This window comes from Saccostrea cucullata, unplaced genomic scaffold, assembly GCF_032062105.1.
Source record: "Saccostrea cucullata isolate Sc308-1 unplaced genomic scaffold, CSIRO_AGI_Scuc_v1 ctg3343, whole genome shotgun sequence".
Taxonomy (NCBI): Eukaryota; Metazoa; Mollusca; class Bivalvia; order Ostreida; family Ostreidae; genus Saccostrea; species Saccostrea cuccullata.
In genome coordinates, this window is record NW_026919252.1 from 70001 (window position 1) to 96271 (window position 26271).

At 31.9% G+C, this 26271-nt stretch overlaps 1 protein-coding gene across 8 annotated transcripts in view; it reads left to right on the plus strand.

Moving 5' to 3' along the window:
* The window catches only part of LOC134283128 (cell death abnormality protein 1-like), a 93949-nt gene that overhangs the window by 62865 nt on the left and 4813 nt on the right, over window positions 1–26271 (plus strand). For 3 of the 8 annotated variants that reach the window (XM_062765596.1, XM_062765621.1, XM_062765629.1), the window contains 2 exons: window positions 24737–24988; window positions 25717–25854. In XM_062765596.1, coding sequence (XP_062621580.1) covers window positions 24737–24988; window positions 25717–25854 — 390 coding nt within the window. Of the gene's footprint in view, window positions 1–6728; window positions 6844–7412; window positions 7478–9914; window positions 10143–10860; window positions 11116–14204; window positions 14346–15034; window positions 15208–23178; window positions 23244–23298; window positions 23442–23639; window positions 23871–24736; window positions 24989–25716; window positions 25855–26271 lie in introns of those variants that run through there. The other 5 variants (XM_062765603.1, XM_062765614.1, XM_062765610.1 and 2 more) reach the window with 5 other exon arrangements.

Below are 26271 nucleotides of genomic sequence, written 5' to 3' on the forward strand. Positions count from 1 at the left end.
GCAGATGTTACATTTGGTTTCATCTGCACTTCAAACTAAAACTGAGGGTCCCATTACAGTAGTCAGCAGGTAAAGAAAATAAATCGTAAAACATCGAAAGAAATCGCAAATGAAAATGTATTATGGGACGATAAAGCAAAAACAACCTTAACACAATTTCGTTTCATCACGTTCAAATAATTGTCTCTTTTTGGAATCTATGCATAAAAAGTGCAGGTACAATAATATTCTAACTAAATAAATATTCAGTGAAAACAACAGTTATCTACGGATATTGATATTTTTTTTACTTATTGATGATGGAGCAGGCCTATATGGAGTTGCCATGTTCCTGTTCTGTGCTTAACACAATACAACAGTTGTCTATGGATATTCATAATTTCTTCATTATCAGTGAGGGAGCTGCCCGATGTGGAGTTTTCTGTAATGTGTTTAACACACTATAACAGTTGTATATGGTTATTGATATTTTGTTTAATTATCAGTGACGGGGCAGCCCTTTGTGGAGTATTTTGTTCCGTGTTTAACACACTACAACAGTTGTCTATGGACGGGGAGGTGGACATATTTACTGCCGTCCGTCAGCTACAGATCAGACGACCGGAGCTCTGCTCCACTCTGGTAACTTTTTATCAATATGTTATCTCCTCTATACATTTGATGCCATGTATTGTTGATTTCCTTTATGATTCAGAAATAATACATGTATGTGTTGGCTAATCTCAAACTATTAATGTTTTTTCCCTGTTTCTTAAGGATGAGTATATGATGATCTACAATGTTGTTCTGGACTACATCCGAGCACAAGAGGAAACATCAGAAGAAAATATTTATAGCAACCAATGACAGCATTCGCGAATAAAAATGTAGATGATTTTGGGGGAAAATTTAAGTAGAAAGACCCAAAACTTTAGTTGAAATATTAAAACAATAGTTTATATCCTTATCATATTGCGATAACATCTTTGTACATTTAATTACGTAATTACATTAATCAAATGTAGCAATGCCATTTATTGTTTAACTGGCTTTAAATTAGATTATTATATGATTGAATATATATCTCTCTGATTGGCTGAGATCCGTCTATGTTAGAAAAATACTACGTTGTATTGACCTGCACGTGACGTTCCAGGTCAATACAAGGTCTCATTTCCTCTACATTGATCTAAAAATAGATTTGGAAATTCCAAATTGATATAAATTGTTTTGGAAAGCTATTTAAACGACTGTGATTTTTTTTTCATGTGAAAAAAACATAAGCGAATATTATATTCTAGGGTCGGGGTGGTAAGAGGGGATGCAGGGACCCCCATCCAAAACTTTAACTGAACATCAGTTTTTTTTGTACTTTTTGGCGGTCAGTTTTCCCTGATAATACTCCTTCCTTTCAAAATCTATCCTATAAAAAGACTGACATTATATTATTTTTTTCATGACAACTAAAATTGATAAAAAAAAACATTTTATATTGATACGACTGGTAAGGTTTATTCACATTTTAATTCTGTTTCTCTCTTGTATTTGGCTAAGACTTAATTAAATGGAAGTTAACAAGTAATGAGCTGTATCATTTTATCAGTGAATCATATAATAAAACAATTATTGGTGTTTTTTTTGTCAATACAATGATTTGGCCATCTTCGAAGTACAATATTCACCTCTCGGGCTCGGCGAATATTGTACTCCTCAGATGGCTAAATCATTGTATTGACCGAAAAAAAAAACAGCAATAATTGTATAATATACATGTATTTATTTTAATGTACATATATTTCGTTTGTTTTATTTGTTTTACTGTTGTAGCTCTATTCATAAACTGATGATATTAAAGGGAATACTTTATGAGGTTTAACTTACAACTGCAAACTAAACACATAATCTTTTTTCTTGTTAAATCGGGTTAAGATTCCTCATGCTTGAAAACACAGCAGAAAAGGCATGTAATTCTTTGTCAGGGCAATTTTAATAATGTTTCTTTGATACTCTAGAAACATTGATCATTGAATGTAAATTTTGTAATTATTGCAATTATAACTATTGAGTTGCTAATTGAACTTTTAAACATGAATACTTTTCGTTATCTCCATATATTCCATGCTCAAGGTCAAGATCTAGTGACTGAAAGTTACCTTAAGATTTTTCGAATTTGAAAAACAAGTTCTCCGAATGATGTTTTAAAAATGTTGCTCTGTGAAATTATGAGTATTTGGACATACTGGATAAGCGTTATTAAGCGATACCCGGAAAACTGGCTCTAGAGTAGGACCCCCCTCCCCGGAATATTGGCTCTTGTGTACTACTACTCCCACGGAAAAGTGGACTCTAGAGCAGGATTTCCCCAACGGAAATTCCACACCAGAGTCAATTTTCCGGGGGGGAAATCCCACTATGTGTAGTAGTCACAGAGTGCTATTTCCCCCAGATCCAATTTTCTCAAAATAAAATAAAAATGTTGTACGCTTGTTTTGTAGGGGAAATGGGGCGATACATTGTAACAAGTTTTTCTTCTTTATAATGGTAACCAGATGAATATGAAAAATGAAAATTCTAATTATATTTCTCAGCAACAGTCAAATCATGTATGTTTAGATCAAATAAATCGATGAAACAAGAGGGACTATAGGTTTACTCTGCGTCTTTCCGTCCATCCAGCTTCCCCTCTGTTTGTCCCAAATGGTTTTCCGCAATTTATTTGAAAGAGATATATTTTTTTTATATTTGAAAATGTTCTGCTTTTTGGAATAGGGGTGTATCTTGATGAGTTAATGTTCAAGTTCGCATTTTATTCCGCTTCAATATTTTTTACGGAATAACTTCCTTTTGGCTTACCGATATTTAAAAGTTTTCCACAATGTTTTTTTTTTTCTAAACGAATGAAGATACTGAGCTAATTTTTAATCGTTCCACTCCGGTGAGTTTATGGAATAACAATCTCATTTTCAATTTTGGATTACTCTTGCCGGTAGGGGACAAGTATTGAAATTTGGAAATCTGACCCTGGGGTGAGATTTCCCCTCGGGGGAAATTCTGCTCTAGAGTACAATTTCCGGGGGAAAAGCTGGCTATAGGGGAAATCCTACTCCACAACACCGGTAACTTTTATTGAAAATATTTTTTTAATGTTCTTACCTACCTCGATTACTCACTCAGACATGCTTATATTAAAAAAAAGTTTATAAGAATTGACAAAAAAACCTTCCGCGTTTTGAGAGTCTGAGTATAACTATTTATAGATGGGAATTATAAATATCACTATTTGTAAAATTATTGTTTATGTTTGTATTTGAAAAATATATATTAAAAAACCCTTTAGTGAGCAAAAGTTTGTATTAAATTAATGATATTTGAATGCTTTTACTAAATTAAATGTTCAATGAAGTATAATTTAAAATAGTTTAACTTTCCAAAAACAAACTGGCCACACTCAATCTGTTCAACAGAACGATTAAATTCCTTTTGATAGGACAAGTTTTGCCAAGAATCCTCTTTGGCTTCTGGTTTTGGTGTGTTTAAGAATGATGCAACAGTTTATGAATAAAAACCTGTTGTCAACCCTTGCAATGAATTGAGCATTTTTAAGTTTATGGGTATACTGAAGCCACAGAAAGGCAAGAAAATATGTCAATTTCTAGATTTTCCCAATTTAATGCAATTTTGCCTTGCTTTTAAAGCACAATTTATTTTGGAAATTGTTGAGCAAAAGCTACTTGCCTATCTATCAAATTAATATATTTCATACACTAGTGTCAGATTCTCCTTTTTTATGAAAATCTCAGATAGGAAAGCTTGTGCTATATGAATCCCTTGGTGAAAAGTATCTGAAATTTGACAAAATTCCACCAAAATTAAGGAGGTCCAGGAAAATGTTCTACTTCTGCATCTCTTGTGGTCTCTGAGTTTTCATTTCTGCTGCCCTTTTAAAGCAAGCATCATTTTTTGTTCTTAACTGCAAACAATCACAGTTTTAACTGTGTGCGGATTTTAACGTCAAATGAGGGGCCATTTTTTGGGCGCTACCATATCTTTATACCCCCCGCTTGAAAAGCGGGAGGGTATATAGTGATCGGGATTTCCGTCCGTCTGTACGTCTGTCCGTCCGTCCGTCCGTCTGTCCGTCCGTCCGTCTGTCTGTCCGTCCGTCCGTCTGTTACGCTTTTTCTCTTATCCGCAACTCCTCTTAAACTACTGTGTGAAATTGAATGAAACTTTCACAGAATCTTTATTACATATTGCCATTGTGCACCTCCTATTTAACTTTTTTATTCGACACGTATTTTACGTTTCCCAGAGCAAAACATGGACATTGCCATTTTTTGTTTACCTATGACGTCACATAATAGAAGCTTCTGGATAACATTTGATTGGACGAGTTATTCCTCTTTACACATTACCGTAAAACAATATATAGCAACACATCGACATTATGGGAGGCGGGGGGGTATCATTTAGTGAGCTCATTGCTCACAGTACCTCTAGTTTTATTTCTTAGAGGTCATTCTAAAGTTTTCAGAATTCTTACATCTTTACAAAATATGCAAATACATACCTACATAAATCATATGAAAATTTAAACATTCTTATTTCTTTAGCACTGTGGTAGCATCGCTATGTCATTTTAACGTCGTGTCAGCCGGGGATGTTTTTGCATGTGAATCGATTGGGAAGCGTTCACACTTCTTTCTTTATTATCAAATTCAGAGACATCCAGATGCACAAGGGGAAAATTGACAAACGTAGAATTTTAGCATGATCGGTGTAAATTTCATTCGATCCTCAAGGTATTGAGTTCCTGAAATAACAAGTTTCAAACCTAGAAATCCATTTTTATGGAGTAAAAAGTAAAAATAATTTCAGTATGCCCTAGCACGAAAGTGCCTCTGTTCCCTACAGTGTTGATTTCCTTAATGTTGATTTGTCACATATGTGACAAGACTTTGATATGATACCAACAACTTTGAAATTTTGAACTTGGAGATTTGCATACTTTTAAAATACTTTAACCTTGGCCATAACTTTGATGCAGTAAAGACAAAGGCTTTCATACTTTATATTTCCAATTCTTGTGACAAGACTTTCCTTTGGATACCAAGAGATTTAACCATTTGACTTTTACCTTAGAATTTGACTTACTTTTTAAAAACTTCAACCTTGTCCGTGACTTTTGTACGATTAAGGCAAGGACTTTCAATCTTGACATATGTAATCCTTGTGACACGACCGTGTTTTAATAACCAACAGCTTTTAACTTTGACGTTGACCCTGGAGCTTGATCTACCAAAACATGTACATGTAATCCTTTCGCCACGACCGTGTTTTGGAAACCAACAACTTTAACCTTTCACCTTGACCCTGGCGCTTGATCTACCAAAACACATTCGTGACCATAACTTTTGAACAGGTGGAGCTAGGCCTTTTACATTTCACAATTGTATATATTGAGAAGACCTTATTTTTGGTTTTAGCATATTTAATTTGCATTTACGAAAAGTCAAATATCCGCTTTGTTGCCATACAGGGCATCCATATTTCACAAAGACATCTCGTTTTAGTTAATATAAAACCAGTTTGTGTTGATGTTATACAATGCATATAAAAAGTTATTGACATACATGAACATGTAATTTCTGTAGCAATTTTAAAGTTTGTTTTTCCATGACCCTCATACGGAATTTTTTTATCACAAGTTCACTTGAACTAAATGCACTTATGCCTCAGCCAGGTAAAGAGAAAATATGCAAATTTAATCACATTGAATACCGCTCATCATGCAAAGTTTGAAACCCAAATTTCGTATAATTAATATTATACTCTCATTTTAGTAACTCATTCAAAAAATTCAACAAGAAATTCAAAACTCTCCCTTTACCTGATGCATATATTTTCTCTCTGCAATTTATCGAATCACGCATTTGTTATACCCCCCGCTTGAAAAGCGGGAGGGTATATAGTAATCGTTAATTCCGTCAGTCCGTCTGTCTGTACGTCCGTCCGTCTGTCTGTTACGCTTTGGGGTACCCATCTCTTATCCGCAACTCCTCTCATACCACTGAATGAAATTTGATGAAACTTTCATAGAATCTTTATTACATATTGCCATTGTGCACCACCTATTTTACTTTTTGATCCGACACATATTTTGGGTTTCCCGGGCACAGGAAAACATGGACTTTTTCACCAGTTATAATCATTTGGGAGGCGGGGGGTATCATTTAGTGAGCTCATCGCTCACAGTACCTCTAGTTTTAGGTTGACGATGTTTAAAATAAAAGACATACTCAAAATATTGTAATTATATATTGCTCTAAGCACTTGAACTTTAAATTTGTTATTTCAATATATGACAGATAAACCTAGTAACAATTCACTGTTATTTACATGTACATGTGCTGCGTAAAATATATGAACCATTCATGTGTTTTCTGGCATCCTAGCTATTTCCGCAAATAAATAACGTAAAACTCCTTCATTTTCTACAATATTTACTCAAACTATTTTTCTCCAAAAGGTCTTCCAGAAAATAAGATGAAGCAATTAGTTAATTGTGAAAAAAATATAAATAATTATCCATTTACGTTTTCCCTTGTGTTTATTACCGGTACTAACGAAATCAATGTCTTACAGGAGTTAAAAATTTCAGTATTAATTTAGTTTACCTAAATGCAGTTAATCGGTTCGCTTTAAATAAAAAGCAGTCAAGCGCTCAGGCCTGGAGAGGCATTTGTATAAAGACGTTAAGATGTAAAACTATACCTAAGGTCAAATAACTTCCTGGTTTAAAACTTATTAAAACTGAAATCTATTTATTTTTAACCTTTGCCGACGAGATGTATGCATTCTAAGGTAGGATTAAACTGCTTTTGATTGAATAAATAATGAAATTTAATCTTGTAATTTTCAGATTGAAATAAAAAAAAATATACAGTTTTTCAAATTTCAAATCTGTTTTTTTTTTCAAAATGAGTTTTTAATTTCTAACCCAAAATACTGCCTACTTTATTTCGAACTGAATATTGCTTGACAAAAAAAGTCTAAGGCCTAAACCAAATGAATCTCGACTTTATCTGAAACAGCAGTGTATTTGACAAAAAAATCTAAGGTTTAATGTAATATAGCAAACAAGAATCGAACTTTACCCTCTCCACCTCAGCGAATGCTGAAATACTAAGACAGCGTGACTTTTTTGGATTAGTCAAAGTATAGCTTCTCTGCATAACTTAAACTACTGTTTAAAGATAGAACCTCTAAGAATAGATTATTGTTGTTTTATAACTAGTCGGACATAGTTCAGTGGTGCACCTGATAATAACCTCTAAGGAAGAAATTGAATTTCAATTTCTTTTTATTTGTTATGTTTATTTAGAATTAATTCTATGCAAATAATATTTATTGCCTTTTTATAAGTTTTGCAGAATGAAGAGAATGTTCCTCTGTGCTTTCCAAGTCATCTTGTATGCAACGTGTTCTTGTGCATATTGTAAGAAAAAGGACATTTTATATTAATCCATTTTTGCTTTAAAAATACTTAATTTATAGTCCCTATGTAATCCATACAAATGCACATATTTCGTAACACTACATATTCAGTGAATTTTAGGCTATATAGGATCAATGCGCATGCAACAGCATTGTGACATGACATTTTAAACTACAAAGAACGTTGTAAACAATGGTTGTAACGGCCGCAGCCAGCTATGATATCTAAGCTGAATAATGTTAGACAAGCCTATCGTTGTATTAGTTTTAAATATTTGGACGTTTTCCACATTCAAAATTCGGAAAAGTAACCTCGTAGATTTCAAACTGTTATCTGAAAAAAAATTATTTATTTTTAGCGACGGATTGATTAATTGTATCTTGTTTAACGTCCCTATCAAGAATTTTTCACTTAGACGGAGAAGCCACCACTTGCCGATTGAGAGCTTCAAAGTTTATATGTCCTTTGCTAGGCATTAAGGGCCATTAAGCAGGGGGATATTTTTCGTGCCAGCACCTACTCCGACACGGGACCTCGGTTTATAGGTCCCATCCGAAAGACCGGTCTCCACGTTCCACAGTGGGATTCGAACCCGCAACGTAAGGATTGACACCTTACTTCGCGACTCTAGAAAAGACGTTCTAACCACTGCGCCACGCAGGCGACCTCAGCGACGGATGATCGCAAATGATAATGGTGTCGTCATGCAGCCTTCAATGTCTTAATTTGTTCAGATTAGGATTATAAAAAAAACAGTAATAGACCTTTTTGGTGTTGAAAATGTTTTGATATTCACCAGAAAAATATTTAAGACATGAGTTGCATAACTTCGCCTCGGTGAATATTGATATTTTTCTGGTGAATAACAAACCATATCAACACAAAATGAGATCATAATTGTATATTAACTGATAAGATAAAAATTATGCTAGCTCATTTATTAACACCCAAGTAACACGTACTGCAATAGAGAGAAAATCCATTTTTTATAGCTCAATTTTAGAATGTGACATAACTATTGCATATTAAAGACAGGAAGATCATCCTGGTATTATAATGTGCAATTCTTTATTAACCAGAAGTCTCTGTCGAGACTGTAGCTCTACTGGTTTATACTTAAAACAAAGGAAGCGAAAAGAAGCAGTTGTGACTTGAGACTTCAAAACAGGAATCAATAGAAAAATGATCCTTGACACTCAATAAAATAAAAACTGATGCACAGAATTATGTATCTTAGTGTAGTCTACTTGTGTGCCAAGTTATATTAAAATCGGACCAAAACTAAAGGAGGAGTAGCATTTGAAAGAATTTCACAGAAATTTCTATTTTTAGCAACCATGGCAACACTGTTCATCAAAATCAAAAACCGATGCACAGAATTGTGTATCTTAGTGTAGTCTACTTGTGTGCCACATTATATTGAAATTGGAACAAAACTGGTGGATGAGTAGTATTTAAAATACAATTTCACAGAAATTTCTATTTTTAATAACCATGGCAACACTGTTCATCGAAATCAAAAACCGTTGCACAGAATTATGTATCTTAGTGTAGTTTACTTGTGTGCCAAGATATATTGAAATCGGACCAAAACTGTAAGAAGAGTAGCATTTTGAAAGAAGTTCACAGAAATTTCTATTTTTAGTAACCATGGCAACACCGTTCATCAAAATCAAAAACCGATGCATAGAATTATGTATCTTAGTGTAGTCTACTTGTGTGCCAAGTTATATTGAAATCGGACCAAAACTGTAAGAGGAGTAGCATTTTGAAAGAAGTTCACAGAAATTTCTATCTTTAGTAACCATGGCAACACCATACATCGAAATCAAAAACCGATGCATAGAATTATGTATCTTAGTGTAATCTACTAGTGTGCCAAGTTATATTGAAATCGGACCAAAATTGTAAGAGGAGTAGCATTTTGAAAGAAGTTCACAGAAATTTCTATTTTTAGTAACCATGGCAACACCGTTCATCGAAATCAAAAACCGATGCACAGAATTATGTCTTAGTGTAGTTTAATTGTGTGCCAAGTTATATTGAAATCAGACCAAAACTCAAATAGGAGTAGCATTTTGAAAAATTGTTTACAGACAGACAGACAGACAGACAGACAGACGGACGGACGACGGACGCATTACTATCGCATAAGCTCTTCTGGTCTCTGACCAGTAGAGCTAAAACGTTGATTAAATATATAATTTAAAAAATTAAAGAACTTATGACATCCGCATAAGTACATTTATCACAATTACTTTAACAAATGTTTTACTAGTACTCAAAATTCTTATATAGAAAGCAATAAATTCAAAAGGTAGTTGTCTTTTGTTTGCAGGGGGAAATATACATATGTATAATAATATGAATTTTAAAATGCATACTACTTAATAAAACAAATGGATATACATGCATGTAGGTTAATTTCTTTTCACAGACAATTTAGCATTACATAAACCTGCCTGGCAGAGGACGGATTATTCACAATCCTCTCCATGGGGAGCAGACAAGGCTGTGGATGGGAAGTATACAGATCGTTATTTCACTGGCAACCAGTGTACAATATCAGCAGACAAACAACAGACAGCAGAATGGAGAGTGGATCTAGGGAGTGTGGTCAGCATCAATTATATTAACATCTTCTACAGAACGGATAATCTACCTAGTATGTAGAAATTTCTCTGAATTTGAGAGAACTATAGTTGTTAAAGAAATTTAAATTGACTTAACATATACTCAAATCTTCTCAGATATAAAGAAAACTATAGTTTTTAAAGAAATTTAACTTGAATTAACATGTACATAAAAAGAAAGAATGCCACACTTTCCAGACCTTGAAGTCTTTTCAATTTTATTTCATATAGCATAAATAACAATCGATGTCCTGTAAAGGATCCAGCTGTACTCGTGATTTATTTCCCAATTGTATTTTATTAATTTTGGTCAGATAACAAAGTATATACACATCCTGTATCGTCACAAGATAAAAAGTTCAAGGGATTCTATCTGCATTAAGTTATAGTACGTTATATGAACAACAATCAGGAGGAAAATTATTTCTGTAAAGTTTCATATGTGTATGTTTTTCATTTTGCATACAGGCAGTTCCAAAAATTTGTTCCTTTGCTGAATACAACATTTTTACATTTCTTTTAGCACAACTATTTTAATTAGCTACATAATGTTAAGGTGTCATAAAACATTCATGTACCTACTATGATATTAATTACCCGAATGATATAATATGTAAGTCCATAAGTAAGTTTATATTGAAATACTAGCCTTAATCTCATTAAATCAGTTGAGCAAGCGTCATTATACAAAGTCCGAGTCAATTTCTGAAATTATAGATTTCTTTTATACTTTGTGCCGTCTGTTTGTAGGCCCGAGTGTTTACGTACCAAGATTTGCTGGGTTTTTCCTCTATGTTTCAAATACAACATCCAGAGGAGACGGTCATCTGTGTTTTCATGAGATACAGACCGTAAGCGGTACACCTGTAGAAGACCAGAGGATTAACTGCTCTGTACATGGACGTTATGTCATCTACTATAACGAGCGTAATAATCCGAATGTAACTTATCCAAGTTACTATTCTACAGAGGCGTACAATGAATTATGTGAAGTGGAAGTATATGGTAAACTCTTAGATTACATACAATTCATACCTTTATTTTTTATATGGTTCCGTTACCCAATATTTAGCAATGGAAAACCAAAGAGCAGTAACTTTAAAATTTGCTAAAGATTTGTTGTCAAAAAATTGTGTAAAAACTAAACAAAAGGGTGGTAGTGTGTTACGGACTGATACAGTGAGATGACGACATGTACAGTCTTGAAATTTTTTTCAGAAACCTTCTTGAAGTATTACTGCAAGAGTATATCGATGAAAATAAATTAACTGCATCCTTTTCATGAAAAAGAAATAAAGATGAAATATTTTTTTGAGAAAAAATTGAATTTCAGAATATATTTCAACAAGACCTGCTTTTTATATAACACTAATGTAATTTCTATGAAAATTTGATCTAAAATATTTTTTAAAACCTTGTATTCAACGCCAAATCATGTTTGATCACATGAGAACTATTTTTAGCTCGATAAGGTTATTTGCCCTTTGCTGTCAGGATCCTAGTAAATTTCGGGGTGCAAAATGGTCACAATACTATGCGAATATCTTGCTTTCAACAATTTAGCGTATTTTTTACTTTGTAAGGTGACATACGTTGATGAGGGTCATACCGGGGGTTTTCAGCAAGTAACTGTGCAAGCTTTTCGCTTTTCATATTAATTATATTAAAAATTGAAGTCAGAAAATGGTTTTCTAAATACAGAAATACACTCAAGAAATGATAACTTATACTTGATAATTATATTTATAATATTATTACCCCCCCCCCTTTTTAAGCCATTAGTTTATTCAAATGAAACTACAGATCAATTTGTTTTACTTTATAAAACTAAAAATAACTCAACAATACTTCAAACTAAATTTAGAAATTACAGTACAATTAAACAGAACTTTGTAAATCACATCTGACTGAGAGAAACAATATAGATCTATATTGTATAAGTAGGTCAATGAGACATAATTAAATCTAGCTTTCAGTCATTTAACTTATTGAACATGAATATAATCATGCAAATATAATATATCTGACCATGATATTAAAGATACTTGGACACAGATTTGAAATTATTTTTTTCTGTATAACATCACGAATTATATATTTTAATAGCACTTCACAAAAAAATTAATTAAAAATCTTATTTCATATAAAAGTTATTAAAACTTTTAATTTTTTGGAGGGTTTGATTGACACATCCTTTCACTTTCACAAATTTTAACTTTATTCTTAATCCTTAGGAGAAACATTAAAAATCTAATCCAGAAAAATAATTTTATTCAGAGTAGAAGTGTCAGAAAGCAAAATTCCTTCACAAGTATCGCCATTCCGTGGTGTACAGAGTCTAGCAAATCGGTCACACTCGTGTTATGCACACAGTTTTTGTAAACAGGGCGAAAGCTCTGTTATTGTTTGGTGTTTTGGTTCACCGGGTGCGTTAAATCGCCAAACAGACTGCACGGACTGACAATATAGTGTGTATTTGTTTTGCTTTCGAACATGTCTGCACTGAATTTTCTGGATTATAGTATTAACATTTTTCATCAATACACAACAAGACTTCCACTTTTCCTAAGGATTAAGAATAAAGTTAAAATTTGTAAAAGTGCAAGGATGTGTCAATCAAACCCGCCAAAAAAATTAAAAATGTTAATAACTTTTAAATGAAATTAGATTTTTAATTAATTTTTGTGTGAAATGCTATTAAAATATATAAGTCGTAATATTATAGAAAAAATATTAACTTCAAATCTGTGTCCAAGTACCTTTAAGTTTCTATCTTGCATAGAATGAAAAAGAGGGTGAAAATGTTACCACACTTGGAACATAAAATTTCTGGCAAGCTTAAAGTGTTTGATGTTCTTGTTCATAATATATTATATACGCTAGAAAACAATTTAAATATATATATCTTTGTTTATATAATTATTGTAAAGTACTTTGCATTAAATGAAGACTTGCAGCTTAGTAGATTTTGTCCATTTAATTTTTTTAAAAATAGCAACACTTTTTGTTTCAAGTTGTGAAAAGATGAAAACAAAAAAATTATACAACTTTTTTATTTTTCAACCAATTTCAAAAAATAAAACTGTTTTGGAAATGTTTTTGAAGGCTCTTAAATTTAAAGCATTGCTTTTTAATCTAAGAAGTGCTTTTAAAAGTCATGTTCCATAGCTACAATATTTGAGGATGCAAAATACCGCGCATTCTTGCCACTAATTTTTGTTTGGGTGAGGCTATTTCTTTTATATTTCAAACGAGTATTTCTCCTGAAGAGATTTTTCTTGGGGTTTGATTTACACAAAAACACACTAAATTTGACTTCCTTTCCTCGAACGTTGAATTTTATCCAAATTTGCAAAAGTCTTTGGAAATTATGAATTGAGGGCTGAACTGTTTTAATATTATAATTATGAATTGACGTTAAGTATTTCTTCAAACTATTTCAGACTTTTCCTGTTAATCATTCTGTGTCATGCTACATCGGTTTTGAGCAACTTTATGAGTGGCTGATTCTTAGCATACACATTTTGAAGAAACTTTCCCAAATTATTTTTAATCCTCATGCATCGCTGTAATTCCTTCTTATGTACCATATGCACTGAAAAAATATCCAACATATTCAGCTTCTGAATTTTTTACTTTACATTTATCCTTATTGAAACATATCCAACATCATCATCTCTCTTGAGTTTTTGACTATGATTTTCTAAGTATGCCTTCTAACAATCGACCAACATTAAAATGCAATCTCAAAAATGGTTGATTTTCCATTTTTAAGACAGAGTTCTCTGAAACATTTCTTGATTAAAAGATTTTCTAATCTAAAGTCTTTCAAACTTAGATATTCCAAAAGGGTAATCGAAAGTGGTGAGCCAACATAATCAAAAAAGAGCTAGAATATTAGAAAAAAAATTCAGTCGCTTCATTGATTTCCGAACTGTAATGCTACATGTACACACAAACTTACAGATTACATACATTTACTGTTTTTCATTTTTGGAGTCTTGGACTCACATTTGAGAGTACTGCATGTCTTTTAAAGTAAAAAACTATAAATGATAATGAATGTAAATCAGAAGATTACTTGTGTAATATAGGTTGCCCTGGTCTTGATTATTATGGAGAGTATTGTAATCGGACCTGTCCAGTAAATTGTCAGGGACAGACGTGTGATGCCGTGACTGGTGACTGTGTCAACGGATGTTTACCAGGATATCAAGGACTACATTGCAGTAATGGTAGAGCATTTTTTTCCATTTAAGATTTAATGTACCGGTAGCATAGATATTCTGCAATTTACATAAAAATACTCTAATTTCTGACCGTTAAAGGAGATTTTTGATCCCCTGTCATAAGAGATGAAGAGGGTACATACTGTATAGAAACATGCTTGTACGAAAATGTTAGTGTTAGTGTGGGTGTTTGTACCACTTTGTCATTAGGCGTTCTTTACATCGAAATCGATTTCGATCGTTGTCTTAAAAAGTCTAATCTACAAAACAAGGCATTAAAATATCAAAAGTATAATTTCTGTGTAGTGCGGACCCGCTGAGAAAGAATAAGTTTCGTCATGTCTTTGCTGCTTACTTCTAATTTTTTTTTCCATGTCCTAAATAAAGATCAAGAAAAAAGGTCGGTCTATGTATAAATCAATTATTCAACAAGCATGTCACCGACTCTACACTAAAAAAATACAGTTTATTATAGCTAACTATAAACAAGCACCTGATTTATTATAGTGAACTATAGTTAACTGTAGTTCTTTTTTGTTAGGGTTAGAATGTGACAGTAGAATTTATGGTGTTTGGTGCACTCAGTCCTGTGGACATTGCTTTAACAATGAACAATGTCATCATATCCACGGTTCTTGTTTACACAGTTTTTGACCACTTGTATACTCCACAGTCTTAGATTGTCTTTTCTACAGAATGTAAGGGAGGAATGTATGGAGATAACTGTACTCTGTCCTGTGGTCATTGTCTAAACAATGAACATTGTCATCATATCAACGGTACTTGTTTACAGGGATGTTCTCCTGGATACAAGGAACCCCTCTGCAAGACAGGTAATTTCTACATGTAATTAATCTCTTTTTAAATAATTTTTACATAATGATATACCTTACATATTTATTAAGTTTTGCAAAAATTATAGAAGAAAACTATTTGATAAAAGAATAGAAACATTAACATATTAAATAAAACAGAGAAAATGATATGGCACTTGACCTCTGATGTGTTTGCTCTTCTCCTGTTTTAAATTGTTTTATGGACTTTTGATCTAAAATACTGTACGTTATCTCTGTATGTTATATGATAATAGCTAAATAAAACCTTTAAAATATCTAGAATGTGATGGTGGAATGTATGGTGTTAACTGTACTCAGGTCTGTGGTCACTGTCTGAATTATGAACAATGTCATCATATCAACGGTACTTGTTTAAAGGGATGCTCTAAAGGATACCAGGGGATCCTCTGTAATTCTGGTTAAGTATTACCATCATTGCTTCTTCCGCAAACACAGTAAATATATATTTGGCATATTCACATATTTACTTCTAAATGTAGAATTGTTATTTTCAAATTAAAACACTAATTGTAAGGGAACTTTCTTAAAAAAAATAGCGTGTGATGGAGGTATGTATGGAAACAACTGTAATCACAGCTGTGGACATTGCATTAACGATATTCAGTGCAACCACGTCAACGGTTTATGTTATGGAGGGTGTTCTGTAGGCTTCAAGGGATTGCTATGTGACAAAGGTATCGTGTTTTCAATTCCAATGTCAATGATAAGGTGTAATTGAGAATTTAAAAAAAAATGTTTATGAACATCAGTTTTTGAATGAGCCATATAGGTATGCAAACTTTTTCATGAAATCATATTTTTATTAGTCAAAGGGGTATATTTCTTATAATTGGCATTGTAATTGAGATAATGTAAAGTATATAAGGTAAAAATAATGTGTATTCTTTTATTTTTCCTTTTTAAAAGGTTTTTGCAATACTCTTTCACGCTGGAATTGAGCGATTGATTTGGCATGTACCGAGTGAAGTTTAAAACCGATTCTGTTGCATGAGTTCATATTTAAGATTTCTTTTTTTATTTATATTCAGCATGTGACAGTGGAATGTATGGTGTTAATTGTAATCAAGTATGTGGCCATTGTCTAAACAATGAACAGTGTCATCATATCAACGGTTCTTGCTTACAAGGATGTTCTAAAGGATACAAGGGATCCCTCTGCAACATTGGTATGTTTTTTTTTGTTGGGATGAGGATTGGGAGAATCTGTGTGTAACTTGGTTAGTGATATGTTAATCTATAACAATAGCATGCACACAAAGCAAAGACCACAGTAACTTATCTTATTTCGTTTACATATTCTGAATTTTGTTTCTCTTTAATTATTTGTTTATAATCTCTCAAACTACAAGTAGATATTCAAACTTTTGTCAAAATCTTTGCCTTTGCAAAAGGTAGTACACTCTAGTTATCTACAATAAAAATGCTTTAAACGATTCGAATTAAGTTTAAACTATTTTTTAATATTGTGTTTGCACTAGAAAAAGTTTTTGGTAGAAAGAAAGAAAAATTGTTTTATTCATTGATTAGCGTGTGAGGATGCAAAGTATGGTTATAACTGCAATGAAAGCTGTGGACACTGTATGAACAATACCACGTGTGACCAAATCAACGGTACATGTCCAGGAGGGTGTTCAGTAGGATACCACGGGCTTCTTTGTACAAATGGTATAAAATAATCATATGTAATATTTTGTTTTGTTTGTTTGTCTGTCGTTTCTTTTTCATTTCATCTTCTCATGCTTTGTATATCATTTTTGTGTCCTGTGCTGTCAGGAAACACCTAGTTATGTTTTTTTTTTCAGTTTGATTTACCGGGTGACAGTGAGATTGATTCACCGGGTGACCTGAAAGTTCTTTAACCTTTTAATTTTTTGTAGTTTGTGGACGATCGTACTGGGGAGTCAATTGCAAAGAGACCTGTAGTACAGAGTGTGTCAGCCAGACTTGTCATCACGAATCTGGACGCTGTCTATCATACGCGCAGGTAATATAATTAATAAATCATATGAAGGATATAGCAACATAAAAAGAATGTTTGAAAATAGGTGATGAAATAATATGCCTTTAGTCTATTTAAAAGGTTTTTTCTAAAGTTGAAACCAATTTCATTTTATGATTAACTTTAAATACATCATTATGTCGCAAATGTTCTACATATAAATTGTAGTCTTCTTTTGTCCAATTTTGGCAGGCACAGTCTTCCGAAACATGTAAAAATGACTACATAATAACCATTACAAGTGTGGTTGTCTGTATTTTAATTATTTTGATGATCAGTGTCCTAAACTTTTTTATCTGGAGGAAAATGCAGCGTAAGTAAATGTAAATTCTTTTTTCGGTCGTTTATGTGTTTTTAACACCCCAGAAAAAAAGTTTATTTAAACTTCACATTTCAAATAAATGAAAATGTCATTTGTTGCTCTCTTTAAAGTAAAAAGTAATACTTTTTATCGCATATGTTACGTTAAAAATACATAAATAGAAAGACCGTGTTTTACCGAAACCTTTAAATATTGCTTTGATATGACATCTTTTAAAAAATAATCCTCTGTTATGTATTTAACCTTTTACAGAGAATGGGACAGTTGTAGACACCCCAAAAGACAAAGACTATTACAACGAATTCCCAGCTGTTGATATACGAGGTAATATAAATATACAAATGTAAGGGAAATTTTTTTGTCATACGAACTCTGTAATTTGAACTAAGTAAACGATGAAATTCAATGGTGTTCAATTCGAGTCTATATCCAACTAATACCACGGTATTTGAAATCATCGTTTTAAACGCTAATGTTATAATTTAAAAAAAAACATCTTTATAATTAAAAAAAAACAACTTTATATTCATCCTTGGGTAAATACTGTCATAAGTATGTAAAGATGTTGTTAACAAATGAAATGTCAATCCAATTACAAAAAAAAAGTATAACTTTATCGGGAAGGTAGTAATTCATAAGCTTATAATTTTCAGCAAAACAAAGTGGGCAAGATATGTATGTATGAACTTATTTACTAATGTATTAAATTTTTTCACTTTATTAAAGACCTTCTCCAGGATTGATTTCTGATTACGTTTTTTACTCTGACAGGAATATTTCTCCTTATGCAGAACTAAGTCAACTTGACCACCCAAACACGTATGAAGAAATCCATAAATATGCAAAAGCAGAGAAAAAAATGTAAATGGTTGCGTTGATGATGTTTACATTTTTATGAAAAACTTATAATTATTTGTAGCTTTGCTTACATAGACATTTCTTATTGTTTTATGTCTACACATATTTTTGTTTCTTATTGAGTGAACATGTGTCATAAACTATCAGTTTTGTTATGCTGCATTTTATCTTCACATATCTCAACCACAATCAGAATCCAATCGCAGAACATGTTGTAGAGAAGGGGCTATACATTAACATTATAACGTTACTTACGTTCATGTGTTTACGTACAAGATTGTTCTCAACATTGATATGAAAGCTTTCAACATGTACCCAAAATTATCAAAATTGCATATTTCTTCATCTGTATTATGTTTCAAATTTATTTAAATATTTGACTTTTTTTCATCTCAACAGACTCCCATCACAACACGTTATAGAGGAAGGAAGTTATAGTTCCCTCGAGTGCCCAGTAGTCGTGCTCTTAAGTCTTAAGAGAGTATCAGTGCTAAGTACAAATAAATGAAAATTACGGTTATTTCATCTGATATTTTAACTTACCGTGCAATTGTCTAATTTTCTTGTTATTAAAAATATTTCTAAGCGCTTTATTAAATTTAATATCGGGGCACAAAACAAGTGAGATTTCCGTCGGCCATATTTGTTTTGGACCAGTAGTCGTGCGCTCGAATGTAGCAGCAAATATTGGGTCAAGAAAAATGAAAACAAAATAAAAACAAATTTTATGTGACTTTTATGTTATTTCTCAAGGATCAATTCAATCAATTTTAGAATTTTTCTTCACTCTTTATTAACAAGTATTCCTACGTAATAATTACAAATTTCAGTATAAGGACTATAGCATTTTCATTAAGTCATCTTTTAGAATTCTTGACAAAAGGAAAAAAAATGAAATACCCAGTGACCATCACGTATGATTGTACTAATTAGCCATGTGCTCGCCGTGTCCATAGATGGCGCTTGCGTGCAGGTAGAGTCTATATTTAGAAACTTATAAAAGATTATTAGCAAAATGGCGGCTTTTATTGTTCATACCATCTCGTTATCAAAATATGCAACAAAATATTTTTTTCCTAATTTTTTTTTAAATTAGAAATTTGAAACGTGTTGAAATGTCACATATCCTTTCATTTTTTTAAATTAATGATAAAATTTGATAAAAGGTTGATTCTCTATAAGGCCATTTTCCGGCCTACGATAAAATCACTTTAAAATGTGATTTTATATAACTATAATCATTCTAGTTCATGATTTTGATGTTTATTTTTCAACGTGATTTAGAAATAAAAAATGGATCAGTTAAAGAAAAAATTGCTAAAAAATGGACGTCAGAAATCCATTTTAGAAATGAGGTTTGCATTTATTTGATTTATTAATAAATATTTCTTCCGCATATTTAAGTTTTTGTTTTAGAGTTGGCACTTTCTTCTCTCTTCTTTGAAAATCAGTTGTTTATGACGTAATACTATAGCACGTGACCAACTTTTGACAACAAAAAAATGGTGCAAGACTACTGGGCCCGTACGACTATAAGACCCTCGACCATAATGATAATGTTCGAATGTTTATATACAAGCTTAATGGCAACCTTAACGTTGTCCACAATTACTATAATTTACTTCATTCTTAATATTGTTTTCTACCTCAGCCTGTGATGAGCCAGAAATATTTGATAATTACAGTGTGTATATCATTTTCTTCAATTTTGTATTTATAAAGTATGAGTAAAAGATATAAACACAAAATAATATACAACATTGATGAAATAACAATGGACAGTTCATACAATCTCGTTATTAAAATATGCAACAAAATATTTTTTTTTTATTTTTTTTTAAATTAGTATCCTTCATCTTTAACCAAATTCATAATTTGGTAGTCACTTTTTATGTTTATTAGAAATTGACATGCAAATTTTGGTTTTGGTTAAAGGTGGTTAAATTTGAGACGTGTTGAAATGTCACATATCCTTTCATTTTTTTTAATTAATAATAAAATTTGATAAAAATTACTAAGATTCTGTTGTATTTGACAAATTTCCACGACTAAAGCTAAGTTTAACACCACCATTTGGCATGCCAACAGAGAGAATGTGCAATAATTTTTGGCATCTGCAATATTTAGTCGCTGAGACAACTGTAACGGAAATTTGGTACAGAAAGACGCAAGGTTTAAGTGAAGGTTGTCTTGATATGGGATTCAAAAATGATTCCTATGATTCAACATGCGCAAAGACAGATTGTGTTCAATTTTTGAAGCAACTGTATTAAGTACATGCTTAGAAAACTAACACAGAACTTTAGAAAGAACAGACGCACGGATAAACAGAAAGTTGATGTCAGATTTGCACAATAATTAAACACACATCAATGATATGCTTACATAATATTCATAAACATAATGTGCATGATGTTTTTAGTCAGAAAATTTACCCCTCCATGCATAATAAGCCTATCGCAATGAACACGCAATGTCATTTCCTATTTAAATTAAAACAGGTGTCCCAGTTTAAACCAGAGATAATATTCGCTATGCATGAACAAGGAATGTTTTACCCGATTTTTTAAAGTGCATTCGTACCAAGATTATGCACATGGATATTTGCGTGTAACTATAATTGTATTATTATATGGAAAAAATATTTAAATGTTGGATAAGAATATTCCACACTCTTATATGTGACATTTTGCATTTTGATTAGACAAACAAAAATTACATTTAACTCTAAAACTTTATTGTTTATGTGGATACTGGAAATTTACTTCCGGAATAACATAACAGTCAAAACATAAAACTTGAATTCTATCAAGGTAAGTTGTCCCGTTTATCTATATATGATTTATTTAGTGGTGAAAGGGAATGAAAGCTTTTTAAAATTTCCTTATCGGCTATGCCATTATTAAAAAATATACATATATAAACATTATCACTTGTATTTTATTTCGTGAGGTTAAATTTATATCTGAATAATGCTGTGATCAATCTATTTTTAGTAACCACGGCAACACTATCGAAATCAAAAACCGATAAAAAGAATTATGTATCTTAACTTGTGTGCAAGTTATATTGAAATAAGATTAAAACTGTAGGAGGAGTAGCATTTTGAAAGAATTTCACAGAAATTTTTAGCAAACATAGTCTACTTGTGTAAATATGTAAAAAGTTGATTCAGGGTATAAAGCAAGCAACTAAATCTTATGTTATCGGCGTATCACTTGTTTAAATTTATATCTGAATAAGGAAAATGATTTATTTTTAGCAAAATTGTAAAAATAAATAAATAAACATCGTATTTAAATTTGTAGGAAAATTATGTAGAAAATAAACAGTCTCAACATTTCATGTACACTTTTCAAAGAAATAAGAACCTTATGCGGTATATTGCATATTTTGCACCCCCCCCCCCCCCGGAAAGTCATATTTTGAAAATTTCTTGAAATATGCTAAATTGTATATATTGTTTTAGAAATCTAAATTAACAAAAATTATTATATTTTCAAAGTAGATTATTGAAAATCTTTGTTTTATGACGTGACAAACGAATCGGATTTTGAATAAATTTTCAGAAAAACGTCTGTCAGTGTGATTTAAATGTACGGATTTGTTGAAGCGTACATTTTTTCCAGAAATGTTTGATTTTCATATAGAATGCGTTCAGATTCCATTTTTTGGACAAATGAAATAGATTTCAGATTTACGTTTCCGTCATTTAAGCATTAAGGAAGAATTGAGAACGACCCATTCGTGTTGAAAATTCCTTTTTATAGCTCTAATAAAAACCCATTTTCCACTTAATATGCTTAACTGTCAACTTTAAAGAAAAGGTTATCAAATGATAAGTCGTTCAGTAAAATAAAATAATCAAAAAGAATTTTAAGATTGCATTACTTAGAACATGATTTTAGAAAAAAAAAATTCTGTGAATTTTGAAAATTGAGAAACATTTTGTCTCAGAGCGGGGTATTGTCCACGCCTTGTACACCCTCTTTCTATTTCTATAATACATAAATATGTTTGACTTCTTTATGGTTGCCAAAAATATGTACCATATATCATAGTCGAATATTATTTGAAAATATTTTCAAAAAGTGTTTTTAACATTCACATTGGAAATTGGCCTGAAAAGAAAGAGATTTGTGACTTAATGTAATTTAATTATGTAGTCACATTAGTTTAGAAATAAATAAAAGAAGAAAAAAGTGATTTTTTTGTCAGGATATACAACACAATATTTATCTTTTATGACTTGATGGATATTTTGCAGGGAATGTTTTGGTGAAGGAAAAAGTCTTCTATCCTTATAACTTATTTTTTATTACTTATTTCTTTCCAAAAGTAAAATTGAATATACTGATACAATGAACTTGTCAGCAAACAGAATTTATCATTTAAGTCATATGCTGCCTGACATTTTTTCATACAAATTGTTGAGCCATTATTTACAATTGAATTGTCGCCAAATTTTCCGCTGTTTCTCGATCATGACAAGGAACACATGGCGGGTGTAACCGGTCGGTAGGGGATGCTCACTCCTCCAAGGTATGTGATCCAAACCTCTGATGTTTCAGAGATCGGTTTTTGCTCTGCTCCAAATTCTTATTGTTAAATGGACTTTTGAGCTTGAATACTGTTCCTTGCCTCTTTATGTTTCATCAAAAGAACATTTCATTTTAATCCCAAAATAGAAAGTTTAAAAAAGAAAATTTAGGAATCTACCACATATGTACATGTATCATCATCTCTTACATATGAAAAAGAAACCTTTAAAAATAATTAAAGAAGGCAAATCTTTACGTTTTTAGAATACCATGATTGATAAAGAAAGGTGTCATGTTAACAAAGGATCGGACATTAGGTTCTACAAGGTATTAGTTTTATTGTCGTTTTAGCCAAAGATGAACAACAAAATTTAAATCGAAATGATATGATATACATGTAATTAAAAATTCATACCCTGTTATCAATTTATCTTATGTATTTAAACAAAATTGATTTTCAAGGCAGAATGATTTATCTGATCACCATTTGGATTTTCCTGATAACCACATATTCTTCGGCGTTCAGTAAGTAAAATTACTTAAAATTCAATTCTCTCTCTCTCTCTCTCTCTCTCTCATTACCTATTTGCCATGCATTAAGTTTTTTTAAATCCAGATGTTTTTCCTTCATCTTCATTTATATTTACAATAAAAACAAGACGTGAAGCAGCTTAATTTGAACTTGTTCAAACGTTTACTCCAAATGTTTCCTCTCTCCTTAAGAAAATTTAGCTCTTAATAAACCGGCATGGCAAAGGACTACTTGGCCTAGTAAGCCTATATTGTGGGGAGCAGCCAAAGCTGTGGATGGATTATATACTAATCGTTCAGCTGATGGAAACCAGTGCTCAATAGCGGGCGGTAACCAATTCACAGCAGAGTGGAGAGTGGACCTAGACAGTGTGGTCAGCATAAGCCATATCAACATCTTCTACAGGACGGATAACCTTCAAAGTATGTGAACAATAGTATATAACTTCATATAGATTTTAAAGATATGTCTAGCTTTCATCATATTATACCCAAGTGTGAATACTTGCAGAATTTTCTTAGGTTATTTATATGCATGTATAAAAGAAACAAGTCTTGTTTGTATGTCTTTTGAATTTCCCAAGAAAGGCGATATAACGTAATGTGAAAAATCCTATGTATCGCGTAAAGAGACAACTCATCCACAGTATGAAAAGTTGATCATTGGAAAGATATCATGATTAAAACCAATTTATATGAACTGTTTGTAAACCTTTAAAAAAAATATACATTGTTCATTTACCAGCGCCCTTTACATACCTAGTGTGGACAGGATATTATCTTTATTCTTCTTTTGAGTTTGACGTACGTGCAGTTTGGACAAACCTGAATCGTTTAAATTGTACTTACAAAAAGCACGAAATGATTATCGAAAAATTCTTAAATTCTTATCACAATGTTTGATAAAAATTAGTCAGAAAAGGGGAAAAAAAGAACATAAGAAAACGAAAGTGTGTTGAGCAACACTTTTGTATGAATATAGAGTACCCGGTACATGTGGTAAAAAAAGCTATGCCAAGAATCAAAAACACAATCCGACAAGTCTTTATGTTTTTTAATATTCTTTTAAAAGGATAGTAGTAGTTAGATTATGAATAAGAATACAAATAACGTAACCATTACTTCATATAGACAACATAAATTCGTGTTGTGTTCGTGCTTTATAGCTCAATCGCCTTACACCACTAGATTTCCTTGCTTTTTCTAATAAATTTAGAATAAGTCCGAAACAGTTGTTATTTTTGTCTCCTTGCGATTCAAACAGTTTATTACATTTATATTCATCTCAGGTCCTGGGCCTTACTATCATCGCTTTGCTGGATATTTTGTGTACGTTTCAAACACTACCCAAAGAGAGGATGGCTATCTTTGTTTCCATGAAATACAACAAGTAGACAGAACACCGACTGAGAATCAGACTATTAGTTGCCCTGTACATGGACGTTACGTCATATTCTACAATGAACGTAGACAGGATGTGACGTATCCTAGTTTTTATTCTCAGTATGTCTATAATGAATTATGCGAGGTGGAGGTTTACGGTAAGTAAAGTAAAGAATAATAAGTTTGCTCAGATATTTATATCTGCAATCATTTATTTTTTAGGGAAAACAGAATAATATTCACCGGTACATGTATCTGTGTATATCATATTATTATTTATCATACCTCTACTTCTATTACTTTATATAAAATAAATACCATAAAACTGTCTTTTTCCCCGAGAAGAGACTATTTCCCTCATCTGAAGAGAACTCCCTGGAAAATCAGAGCTACTCCCTGGGACTATTCCCTTATGAATATTTATTAGTAATTTTAACCAATCAAAGTGTTCAGTGTGCGGAACGTTTAAAGAATCTCGAATCTGTGACGTCATGTTAAAAGCAATGTAACTATGACCTCAAAACATTTCGACATGCTATGTCAAAATCATACTTGAATTCTAGCAAAATGAAGACAACCATAATTCTTCGGAATGTCAATAAAAATTCTTTTGAAAAATAGTTTAATTGTTTTAGGACACGATGCATTGCTTATCATACAATCTGTTAAACCTCATGCATTTGTAATTATGCCTCAACAGTGTTTTTTTATGTAGGAATATCTGGTTAAAACAATTAAATCGCCTATGATTATTTCGGTATAGTAAAACAATTATAGAATGTGAACTCGAGAAATAGCATATTTATGGTTCCCCTCGGCAGGAAACTTCCTCCCTCTGGGAACCATAAATTTTCGATTTCCACATGATATGCATTGCCTATATAAGGATGCCCTGTCCAAAGATATTATGGGGAGAATTGTGACCTACCATGTCCAGAAAATTGTCAGGAACAGAGATGTTCCATCACTACAGGAGAATGCCTAGGCTGTGTACCGGGATATAAAGGTCCTAGATGTAGTCAAGGTATTACAACTTTCCTATCTGTAATTAGGGTTTTTACATTTTATGTTTAGTTTCATTGTTTTAAGTTTCATATTAACATTTTGGTTTTGATGATATATAAGAATTAATTTTTAAAAAAATATCTTCAATGTTTTGGAAACGAAGATATTTTCTTACCTCGTTCAGCTACCATTCAAACCGAAAAAAATAGTGTTTAAGCGGACCGACTATAGCTTCCATTACGCAATATTTCGCGCATCATTTAAGAAATAAACAACGTTGGCGTTATAAATAGCAATTGCTCTGCTGGCATATTCCATGATGCGCGCTAGCGCATCATTGAAAATATGACAGCAGAGCTATTGCTATTCATAATGCCATGTTCACTGAATAATCGTTGTGTATTACTTATATTTGCATTCTTTCATTTTTTCAAGA